Source organism: Hemiscyllium ocellatum, chromosome 13, assembly GCF_020745735.1.
Source record: "Hemiscyllium ocellatum isolate sHemOce1 chromosome 13, sHemOce1.pat.X.cur, whole genome shotgun sequence".
Taxonomy (NCBI): Eukaryota; Metazoa; Chordata; class Chondrichthyes; order Orectolobiformes; family Hemiscylliidae; genus Hemiscyllium; species Hemiscyllium ocellatum.
Window position 1 is genome coordinate 63,266,359 of NC_083413.1, and position 12,423 is coordinate 63,278,781.

At 39.2% G+C, this 12,423-nt stretch overlaps 1 protein-coding gene across 4 annotated transcripts in view; it reads right to left on the reverse strand.

The window, feature by feature from the left end:
- Positions 1 to 1,230: 1,230 nt before the first annotated feature.
- The window catches only part of nmnat3 (nicotinamide nucleotide adenylyltransferase 3), a 51,931-nt gene continuing 40,738 nt past the window's right edge, over positions 1,231 to 12,423 (reverse strand). Inside the window, exons 5-6 of one of the 4 annotated variants that reach the window (XM_060834875.1) lie at positions 11,509 to 11,567; positions 1,652 to 1,760 (exon numbers count right to left, since the gene is read on the reverse strand). In XM_060834875.1, the coding sequence (XP_060690858.1) occupies positions 1,746 to 1,760; positions 11,509 to 11,567 (74 nt within the window). In that variant the 3' untranslated portion in view covers positions 1,652 to 1,745. Of the gene's footprint in view, positions 1,761 to 11,508; positions 11,568 to 12,423 lie in introns of all 4 variants that reach the window. The other 3 variants (XM_060834872.1, XM_060834873.1, XM_060834874.1) reach the window with 3 other exon arrangements.

The following is a 12,423-nucleotide window of genomic DNA, read 5'->3' on the forward strand; positions in this document are numbered from 1 at the left end:
TTACTTGTACTATTTATTAGTCCAGTGGATCTCATCTGAGTCTGTATCCGATCGCAAAAAACATCAAGGCCTTTTCTGAAATTACACATCGATCTTCTATAAGACCATATTATGTACAACAAATCTTTCAGGAATGGAGCTCAGAGTAAAACTGCAATGCAGATTGCTCTGAAGTAAAAAGAAATGTTTGTTACAAGTTAGCAACAGTATTTTGCCATTACACATCATGTTTAACAGGGTGATCGCATTTGCTTTGTTAACTTTGTAAATCAATACAAGTCAGGTAAGGAGACTTCAACGGAAGTCTAATTCTCTTAGACTCCCTGCGGTCACTCACTCCTTTTCTGACTCCAAACTCCTAACCTGCCATGACTGCCTCTCTGAATTGGCTACCCACATATCCCTCAATCTGACAAATGGTGACTGCAGTCAATGTTCAAGTTGCAAAATCCTAAGTTCAACATTCTGCAGCGAGTGAGACTTGCTGCATGTATTTGTCTCAGTGATTAATAGCATTCACGATTTCTAACCTATCCCAGGATACCAAGTGACTCCTCATTCCCAGTGGCAGCCATATATCTGTTCACAGATAGACTGTGGAGAAGTTACCAAGTTTGACAGCAGCTTCCAAACCCATGGCCACATAATTACCCAGATAGACAAGGGGAGTGGATGTACGGTAACACAACCACCTGAAATTCTCCTCCAAGCCACACTCCATCCTTACTCAAAAGGTCAGTTGGGATTGGGCAATAAATGTTGGCCTTGTCAGTGATAAATGTGGTGCTGGAAAAACATAGCAGGCCAGGCAGCATCCGAGGAGCAGGAGAATCGACGTTTTGGGCATATGCTGTGTTTTTCCAGCACCACATTTTTCAACTCTGGTCTCCAGCATCTGCAGTCCTCATTTTCTCCTTGTCAGTGATACCCGTGACCCATGGAAGTAAGTAAAGAGTGAGTTTAGTGTAAATTTTGGGATAAATGGAGGCAAAGATTTGTATCTAATCATCTTAAAACCTTGATAGCAAGTTAGTTTGTCGTTTTCTCCCTTTCTTTTTCTCACAACATCGCTGTGACTCTAAAAGCTATAATGGCTTACTATTTTGACATGTATCCTCAGTCAAGCCAGCATTCTCTCTTAATTTCCATTGACTTGAATTCAATATTGAAAAATGCCTAATTAATTAACCCCAATAAACTTTAATCATTTTTTTCCAAGTGTTAAGAGAGAAATACAGTTAAAATGTGAACTAATTTCTTCCACACCATCATGACATTTTCAAACAGCATTTTTCATTGCAAGTTACAAAACATTTGTTGGCTCCGACAAACTAAATTATCAATTATACTTTAATCATTTAGCACATTTATCATACTGTGCTGAGCTTTTAATGGCTGCAGGATCTCGTTAATATTCTGCAGTTCACTTTCTGCAGTGTATATATTGTGTTGCTGGATGTAGTCAATGACACTTTCTGGGAGTAGATATTTCACACTTTGTCCTCTACGCAATGCACGTCGAATGTGAGTAGCACTTAAATCATTCAGTATCCACTCCCTCACCACATGGATATTGTGCCTATGTTTAAAGAGAATATCTGATTCATAAATAAACCTCTGTGGATGCACATCCCCACGGCTAATACAAACCAGTCCAAATTTCTGAACTATTTCCTCAATGTGTTCATCCTTCCACAGATTGGGATTGTTGAAGGTTTTCAAAACATCCGCTCCACAAAGTAATTTTAGCCTTGGTGCAACTGCAGAGAGATAAACACAGAATTCACACCATTAGAGAAAGCCAAATATCTGTGATAAAAATACGTTTACCTGGAAGGCAAACTGTTTCAGGCTGATAAGTAGAAGGTGCTTCAACTGATTCTATTATAACATGACATGCAACAGTGTACTGTAAAACAAATTGAAACAGTACCTAACAGAAGGGTTTATTATCGTCACTAAGCTGCGAACCTAGTTGATGCGCTGCTCTCTCCATGAAAGATGTGCTTCTGCTCCCTAATAGTTCAGCCATCGAAGAACCAGGCTGAAATTTTTTGCACGGGTTACTGGTTAAACACAAATGCATGGGAGCTGCTGGACAGCTGGTTTGCTCTCCCCTGCTAGTTCTAGGATTGCCTATCGATTGTGATGACAGAACAAACAAACAAACAATCTGTCCTTGAGTGGAAAGGCAGTTTGCAAATAGGTCAGTTGATAAATTTTTAATCATTTTGGCCATAATAATGGGTGTAAGTGATGCTTGATCATCTGTAATACCATTCATTGCTGTAACCAACAGAGGGGGAGCCTTAATTTTTAAATGGCTAAGAAACCTTTGGAGGACTATTGATTGCATTCCTGTAGATGATTTTTATTAATTTGTTTTTTAAAAAGTAACCAAGCAGCACAAAGGTGATTTGCCACACTGAACTGCAAATTCAGTTGATTCGACCCTCTCCTCTCTCCGTTCACTGCCAAAGACTTTATCTAACTTCACAAAGGTAGTCAGGGTTTAGACGTCCATTTGTGTGGGAATTGATAATCCCCATCTCACAACAACAGAAAAACAAAACAAGCCAGTGTATAATTGAGCTATGCAGATCATTAGGTCCCAGGATTGATTTGCATTTAGTGTTGAGTTCTCTGATCAGGATGCAGGAAGAACAACACAATTGTCAGTGACCATAAGCAAAAGAAGGGGAAAATAGGTTGGAGCTCCTGCTTCTGATAGTGATCTATTTGCTGTTATTAGAGAGAGTATACATGGTATTCATAGGAGATCAGAATCAGCGAAATAATGGGCTGATTCTCTTTCGAAACAAAGGATTGCTGGTGATGGCAATTTAAAACAAAGACAGAAATTACTAAAGAAACTCAGTAAGTCTGGCAAGATCTGTAGAGAGAAAGCAGAATTCTGAAGGAGGGCACTGGGTCCAAAACATTAACTCTGCTTTCTCTCCACAGATGCTGCCAGACCTGCTGAGTTTCTCCAGTAATTTCTATTTTCCTTGCCCATTCTCATGATCTAGGCTGCCACATTATGGCTAATCGGGTGATGTATTTTAGGGCACAGAAACTGACCCTTACATTTGAGGGAAGGGGAATAAAAAGGTAAAGCACTCCAAGGTTTCTTTGTTCAGCAAGTGTATAAGTCCTGCCTTAATTTGGCTTTCCAAAATGCAGCACTTCACATTTATCCTAATTAAACTCCATCTGCTACTCCTTGGCCCATTGGCCCATCTGCTCAAGAGGTAATCTCCTTCGCTGTCCACTACACCTCCAATTATGGACAATGTTGCCTCACTATTCATAGTCAATAGTCGGAAAACTTTGTTTGAATGAGGTTCATCAGCTGTCACTATATAATATCAGAAAATATATGGAAGTTTTGAACAGGAATAGACCACACCACTTCTCAAGCCGATGCTACTGTTCAATAATTTTATGACTGATCTGTGACGAAGTTCCATATATTCGGCCTTGCCCATGTCCCTCAATACATTTGATTTACAGAAATCTATTAATCAATCCCAGACTGTATTGTGTAAATTCAACCTTGATTCAACAAAATGTATTGATTCACAATTAATTGCAACCTGGCACCAAGACAGTTAATGATCTCTGCACAACAAATGTCCTTGGTTCATTCTTCAATTAAAACCGGGTGATGACAGTAATATTTGGGACAGGTACTCCAGGTCATAGAGTCATAGAGATGTACAGCACAGAAACAGACCCTTTGGTCCAACTCACCTATGTTGACCAGATATCCAAACTTAATCTAGTCCCATGTGCCAGTACTTAGCCCATATCCCTCTAAACTCTTGCTATTCATTTACCCATCCTGATCCCTTTTAAATGTTGTTATTGTACTCACCTCCATCACTTCCTCTGGCAGCTCACTCCATACATGCACCACTGTTTGCATAAAAAAGGTGTCTCTTAGGTCCCTTCTGAATCTTTCCTCTCTCACCCTAAATTTATGCCCTCTAGTTCTGGACTCCCCACCTCAGGTAAAAGACCTTTTCTATTTACCCTATCCAAGCCCCTCATGATTTTATAAACCTCCATGTGGTCACCCCTCAGCCTCTGATGTCCCAGGGAAAACAGCCCCAGCCTATTCAGACACTCCCTCTAGCTCAAATCCTCTGGCAACATCCTTGTAAATCTTTTCTGAATCCCTTCAAGTTTCACAACATCCTTCCGATAGGAAAGATACCAGAATTGCAAGCAATATTCCAAAAATGGCCTAACCAATGTCCTGTTCAGCCATAACATGACCTCCCAACTCCCATACTCAACACTCTGACCAATAAAGGAAAGCATACCATACACTTTCGTCATTATCCTACCTACCTGCAACTCCACTTTCAAGAAGCTATAAACCTGCACTCCAAGGTTTCTTTGTTCAGCAAGTGTATAAGTCCTGCCTTAATTTGGCTTTCCAAAATGCAGCACTTCACATTTACCCTAATTAAACTCCATCTGCCACTCCTTGGCCCATTGGCCCATCTGCTCAAGAGGTAATCTCCTTCGCTGTCCACTACACCTCCAATTTTGGTGTCACCTGCAAACTTACTAACTATACCTCTTGTGTTCACATTCAAATCATTTATATAAATGATGAAAAGCAGTGGTCCCAGCACCGATCCTTGTGGCACCTCATTAGTCAGGGGCCTTTAGTCTGAAAAGCAACACTCTATCACCACCTTCTGCCTTCTACTTTTGAGCCAGTGCTATAACTAAATAGCTAGTTCTCCCTGTATTCCATGTGATCTAATCTTGCTAACCAGTCTACCAAGAAAAACCTTGTTGAATGCCTTACTGAATCAGGATCATTATTTTCTCTGAATTCACCTTTCTGGTCTGGTTCATTCAATCATCAATTTGCATATAATTTTGTTTTCACTTGCTTGCTTCATTTGTTTTATTGTCCGTTTATCTAATCCTCCCTTTCTTGCTACTTTTATTAGCATTCTTTAGGGGCTTTTTTTTTAAATTCCACCTTTGCTTTTTTGTTCTTTCTTCAGGTTTTACTTCACCTTCCTTTCATTTTACAGCTGGACTTGTGGTGCAGTAGCACCCCCTATCTCTGGACCAGAGTTCCCAGGTTCAAGTCTCAACTTGGCTTTTGATAGCTCTGGAAGACAAGGGGAGGCAGTGGGAACTTTGGATGATAAGCCACGGCTAAGAGTGGCACGGTGGCCTCAGCGGTCAGCACTGTTGCCCCAGTGTGCCGAGGACCCGAGTTTGATTCCAACTTTGGGTGACTGTCTCTGTGGAGTTTGCACATTCTCCCTGTGTCTTCGTGGGTTTCCACCAGGTGCTCCAGTTTCCTCCTGCAGTCCAAAGACGTGCAGATTACGTTGATCGGCCATGGAGGCTCGGTAGATTAGCCACAGTAAATGACGAATTACAGGGATAGGGAAGGAGGTGGGTCTCAGTGGGAGGGTCAGAGCAGACTCAGTGGGCCAAATGAGGTCTCTATCTGCACTGTGGAGATTCTATGTTTTGTTTTTTTTTATTAATTTATTTGCTTTGCATATTCCACTGATGTTGTTTTTGTATTTTCCCTTATCAATAATGTTTTTTGATCATATAATTGGGCTGTTTTCTCTTGAACAAATTACCAGTCAAATCTCAAAATATCCTTAGCAAATATTGCCATGATCAAAATTAATCAACAGTTAACAAATACAGTCAATTTTAAACTATTAATAGTTTTTATGAATGCATGGGAACATACTGTTGAGCTGGTTAGAGAGAGTGGTAGTGGAAAGGCACTGCAGGTCAGACAGCATCCAAAGAGCAGGAGAATCAACAATTTGGGCAGAAGCCCTACATCAGGATGGATTCTGCTGCGTCTCGGATGCTGTCTGACCTGCAGTGCCTTTCCACTACCACTCTCTCTAACCAGCTCAACAGTATGTTCCCATGCATTCATAAAAACTATTAATAGTTTAAAATTGACTGTATTTGTTAACTGTTGATTAATTTTGATCATGGCAATATTTGCTAAGGATATTTTGAGATTTGACTGGTAATTTGTTCAAGAGAAAACAGCCCAATTATATCATCAATTTGCATATAATTTTGTTTTCACTTGCTTGCTTCATTTGTTTTATTGTCCGTTTATCTAATCCTCCCTTTCTTGCTACTTTTATTAGCATTCTTTAGGGGCTTTTTTTTAAATTCCACCTTTGCTTTTTTGTTCTTTCTTCAGGTTTTACTTCACCTTCCTTTCATCTGCAGTCTTCACTTTCTCCTTGTTGAGCTGGTCAGCTCAGTTGGATAGTGGTTAATGTGTTTCAAAATAACACCAACAGCACTGGGTCAAATCCATGCTTTGACTAACGTAGATTCAAGGCCAGTCTGCTGTCAGACCCTGACAAACCTGTCCTCACCATGGGCACCAGGAGCATCATAATTAAACACTTCCTTATCATTTAACTTGAAAAACTGAGAGTTTATAAAAATCTTACTGACTATTCTGCATTCCATATCGTAGATCAGAACAATACTTCATCAGTAAGAAATGCCTAAAATTTCTTTCTTTTCAAAACATAATTACTTAAAGAAATTACACAGCGGACCAAAGTATTTTCTAAAAACAGTTTCCATAATTTTTCCTCTCCCTCAGAAAAGCACAGTCAATCCTCTTAACTCATTAAAGGCAAGCATTTATAAAAGAAAATTAATAATATTCTCCATGCCTCCAAAGTGCCCATTTATAGAACAAACCTATTCTGAAAAAGAATCGACATAATAATTTTAATGTACACCTTTAGGTTTACTGCACAACTAAAATGCAGAAGGCTGAACAAAAGACATTTTACTCTGCCTTAGCCAAAAGTAGATTGAAAAGACTGTATTGTATTATTGAAGAGATTTTACTTAGGAACGACTTGCATGGAAACATTCTCTGAAAGAGTCTCTATATTGATACCAAACAGAAATTGACACTGCATACTCTCTTACAGAATGGACACTTTAAAACAAAACATTGTCCCTTTCCTTTAGGTTGCAATCAACTTTGATAAATTATGCAGGTGAAAGAAATTGAGCTATTCCTCCATGCACTACCATGCGATCTCCTGAGAACGAATTCCAAAATGAAAGCTGTGACAATTATTGTGGTCACATAGTATCTTACTTTAACAATCTGTCTCAGAGTATTTCACAAATTAGTTTTCAAGTGCTATTTCCATCCTGTAGCAAGCAAAAGGCATTCTGCATAAACAAAAAAATCTGACATTCCATACAAATAATACTCCTGATAATATATGCTCTATTGTAAAGAGTGTCTTTTTATTTTTGCAATTCTTTTTAAAATTGATGGATGGAAATGAGAAAGAGCTGTTTTAGAACCAGTTTTTAAAGGATTGACAGCTTTTAAAGAATTGATGTTCTGAAAAGCTGGTAACCTGACACTTACAGGAAGCACTGCATGAACAGCTGTTTGATCAATCAGTATTTGCAGTTTGGGTTGTAGATGAACTGGAGCCAAGGGTCTTGGTGTACAGCTATCCACTGAGTAGCAACAAGAAGTTGATCTATGGAATAGTGACCAGTTACCGATGACAACGGCCTTTTATCTGCCAACAGCGAGAGTGATTCTCAGGTAACCCGACAGCTTGGAGCAAGGAGCAACAGAGAGTGGGAAGTGATTTGATCTCCACCAGCTCAGGAGCTGCCTCTCTGTGCACAGTGCAATCAAAACCCACTTAATTCTGAAGAACACCAATTTATCTTCCCTTCAGCAATTATTGTGAGTTGTGACTTTTGGTTGGCTCAGTTGGCTGGACAGCTGATTTACAAAGCAAAGTGATGACAACAGCATGGGTTCAATCCCTGCAGTGGCTGAGGATACCATGAAGGACTCTCCTTCTCAACCTCTCCCTTTGCTTGAGGTGTGGTGACCTCATGGTAAATCATCACCAATCGTCTCTCTCAAATGACAGCGCAGCCCTATGGTGTGGGAGAATGATGGTGACTTTATGGGTGGCTCAGTGGTTAGCACTCCTATCTCACAGCACCAGGGTCACAAGTTCGATTCCAGCCTCAGTTCACAGTCTGTGTGGAGTTTGCACATTCTCTGGGTGCTCCGGTTTCCTCCCATGGTCCAAAGATGTGCAGGTCAGGTGAATTGGCCATGCTAAATTGCCCATAGTGTTAGATGCATTTGTCAGAAGGAAATGTGTCACTCAACAGCATTACCAACATTGAACATCCAACTATCAACATCCTGGCAATTACCATTGACCAGATGCTCAACTGCAAGAGTAGATCAGAGTTTGGGAGTTCGGTGCTGAACAATTCACCTTTGAATACTCCACCAATCTACAAAATAAAGTCAGAAGCATGATGGGATACTCTCAGTTTGTCTGAATGAGGATGCAGCTCCAACATCACTCAAGAGCCTGACACAATCCAGGGTAAATTGCCAACTTGATTGGCACTCTATCCACAACTAACATGTAGTGGCGGTGTGTACCATTTGCAAGACGCACTGCAGCAACAAACAAAGGCTCCTCCATCAAAACATTTCAAACTTGGAACAGTGCCACCTAAAAAGACAAGGGCAGCATGCTGTGGACCATGACCACCTGCAATTCTCCTCCATAGCATGCACCATTCTGACTTCAGACTAAATGACCATCCCTTCTGGAACAATCTTTCTAGCAGTACTGTGGATGGATCCATCATATACGGAGTTCAAGGTGGCTGCTCACCAACGTTTCTCAAAAGCAATTAGGCATGGGCAATAAACGCTGGCCTAGTTAGCAACAGCCCACACCCTGGGAAAGAATGTTATGAAACATTGCTTTCCTCCAGCAAAGCAAGAGTAAAGCATGCAAATGAAAAATAGCCACACCATGACACCAGGGTCCAAATTCGTAAGATTCTTCCCTCTGAGTAATTAAAAGTTCAGTTGAATTTTAAAGAAAGAAGCACTTGAAAGTCATGCATTTATATAGCACCTTGTACAGCCTCCAGTTGTTCCAAAGCACTTTTGCGGCCAATAAACTACTTCTGAAGTATGTTCATTCTTAGACTATTGTTTTATAATAAACAACTTGTGCACATTAAGTTCCCAAAAACAGCAAGTGCTAATGCCCAGGTAATGTGTATTAGATGATGTTAGCTCAAGGATGAATGTTTGCTAGAACTCTCCCATTCTTCCTTAGAAAGTGCACTGGGATTTTTTACACAAGTGGTCAGATTGGGCCTTGGTTTCCCATCTCAAAATTGCAGCACACTTGTGATACTTCAAGGTCGACCTAGATTTTCTGCTTAAGTTTCTGGAGACTTCAACTCACAAGCTTCTGTTTCAGAGGCAAAAGCATAACAACTGATACTGTGAATACAGGATATAGAATAATTTGCAGGTTTGAAAAAAATCTCAAGAAGCTCCACTGCACCCATGTTAGAGCAGCCCATTTTATTGGCACTCAACCACTATCATACAATTCACTTCCTCCATCTTCAATATACCTCAGCTAGAGTCTCTAAAATCTACCTAATGCAGTGCAACAACTTGTCAACTTTATCTACAGTGCTTTCCATACCTACAAAGGCTAACACCTAGAAGGTCCAAGGAAGCAGGCCTTAGAAGGTCCAAATCCCATCCTTACTTGAAACCATTCTGCCTTTCCTTCATTGTCACTGAGCCAAATTTTGAACTCCTTACTAAACAGCAGCAGTCACAGGACACCTTCATTATGTGAACTGCAGCAGTACAAAGAGCCAATTCAGCACTGTTATGATATCAGCTAATGGTACTACTGCACAAATCAGATCCCAGAACAAAAACTGGCCAGGTAGATTTATTTTCTGATATTTTAGTTAACATAGCAGTCATTCCTGAAAAGTAACTACTCAAGGCTGATGGGATTCTTTAGCAACAGAACAGAAATTTATTACAAAAGAAAAGACCACAATTGAAAAGCAAACTCTCATCCCATTTTGCAGCATTGCGTCTTACAGACTCAAATCTGAAGAAATTACCCCTTTACGTCAAATCATCAAATTTCTCTAAAACTGATTCTCAACAGCGTTTTTCCCCCTCTGAACAATGAAGTCCTTTTACAGGCATACACAATAAACAAAGTTCAGATTTCCTCAGCTTTTAGTAACCTGCAGATTTCTAACCACGTACTCCTTGCTTGCAAGTTACAAAGATTTAACTTTTACAGGGAGGTAACTGTGCTTTTCCTGAATTGTCTTAAATTCCTTTCTGGGAGAGAAATTACATTTGCTCCTGACTCCAGTTTGAAATTTCTCTCAAAGTTTCCAGACTCTGGATTTTCTAAGTTAAACTTTTTGATTATTCTGAAACAAAAACAAGATAATGGTCTTCAATGTTTACACTCCCAGTTACAAATCACCAAAGAAAAAACATTTGTTTTATCATTACTCCAGGCCTTGTTCCCCAATACATTCTAAATGTTCCAAAAGAATTATTGAAGCTAGTAATTTTTAAGAAAAAACCTTTCCCAAAAGTAACACATTAATGAGACTATTTTAAAATCCAAACACTAAAATAGATAAATCACATCTCTCATTGTACTATCACCTTCTCAAGGGCAATTAGGGTTGGACAAATTCTAATGTTGCTGGAAATGCCCACATCCCAGGAATAAATTAAAAATAGAAATTCTAATTTCTCTCCTCATCCTGGGTCCAGCTGATTAGAAAAATGCAATTCATGTGACTTTATCAGACAACAGTTCTCCTTGAAAGTCTTGAGAATATGAAGGTCAGCCTGTTACTGAGGAAATCCATGCATATCTGCTCCAGTGGTTCCTAATGCTCCCAACTCAGTGAAAGTGTTTTCTTATAACCATTTTAAAGAAGGATAATCACAAGCTCAACAGTGAATTCATTAAAGAACATAGATATATTTAGTATCCTATCAGTGTTCATAGAAAATATATAAAAGTAATATAATGAATAGATTGTGTGGTTATTGCCACTTATGGTTCATTAAGCACTTTAACCTGCACATTGCAAAAAAAACAGTTATTGTTCAAAAAAGTCATCTTCTCCAAATTAAATTTCCATGATCTAGATTGTGAGCTTACCCTGTGCAACACATCATTCTAATTTCTCAAAGTACACTTGATTTATTGCTATACAAGATGTTTTGAAAACTTGATGGAGAAATTGATTTACTCGTTCACACACTGTAGTAAATCTTATTACTTTGAAACGTCATTAACACAGTGAAATTCTATTCTTACAACTTTTTCTGATATACTTTGCATTATAATAAATGGTTTTCCTCGTCTGATTTAAAAAGATTGCACATCATCACCAATCCTCTTACAAAAGAAAATCTCATGGCCGTGACATTTAAACAGTTAATATGGAAGGAAATATTCCTTATTAAGTCCTGCTAAAGAACTTGGAAGTCTGCATTCTAAAAAAAATTCTTAAGTCCCTTTTAATCCAGTCGGACAGAATTTCAATAACTGAGTGTTTTCAGTGACATTCGCAGTAACATACCATTAGCAGCAATTTATGTTTCTGTAAGTCTGAGGAAGCACGACTCCAAAAAGTCACACCTAGCAAAATGACAAAAATCATGTCCATGTCAGTTTATGCTTTAGCCAAGGTCAGAAGAAATGGGCAGTACTGTCCAATGAGAAAGAAAAGCCTTTTTGCAAAGTAATGCACCCAGAATTGCCACTGACCAGGTGATCGAGGCCATTAATTGATTTGTTCTAAATTAGTTTTAAATTCTCTGCATTATGGTCTTAAGTAATAGACGAAAAATTGTGGTGGTGTCATTGCTTGTACAATAGTCAATTACCGACGATCGCAGAAATGCAAAATGTGACCTAAGTCCTGTAAAAAGCTAAAGATATTGGGGAACCAGATAAGTACTGCAAGCAATAAAGGGGCCAAAAGACACACAGAACAGAAAGTGTCAGTAAAGAAATGGCCTTCCCATGATGCCAGTGTAAAATGGCTGAGGCCTCATTACAGATGTGATAGAAAGCAATGTGAAAAATATTTCACAGCACCAGAGGCCAAGGTAATCAAGTTCTAAAATGAAGCAACCAATAGGATTTCTGGATAATATTACGATACAAGGGCCTTGATGCATATTTTATGACCCCAATGCAGCCTGTAACCACAACAGAGATTGTTGGAGAAACTCAGGAGGTCTGGCAGCAAATGTGGGAAGAAATCATATTCAAGCTCTCAAGTTTGGTGATTCCTCATCTGACCTGCTGAGTTTTTCCAGCAACTTATACTTCAGATCACCAGCATACGCAAATCTTGGTTTTATTCCAAAGTGGCCTGTGACCAGACAGTGGAGGAGAAAGAAAATGAGTGGGTAAGACATAGCTAAAATTAGGCCTTACGCTGTGGAAACAACAACTAGAACTTATAAAATCTATAAAAGGTCATAAA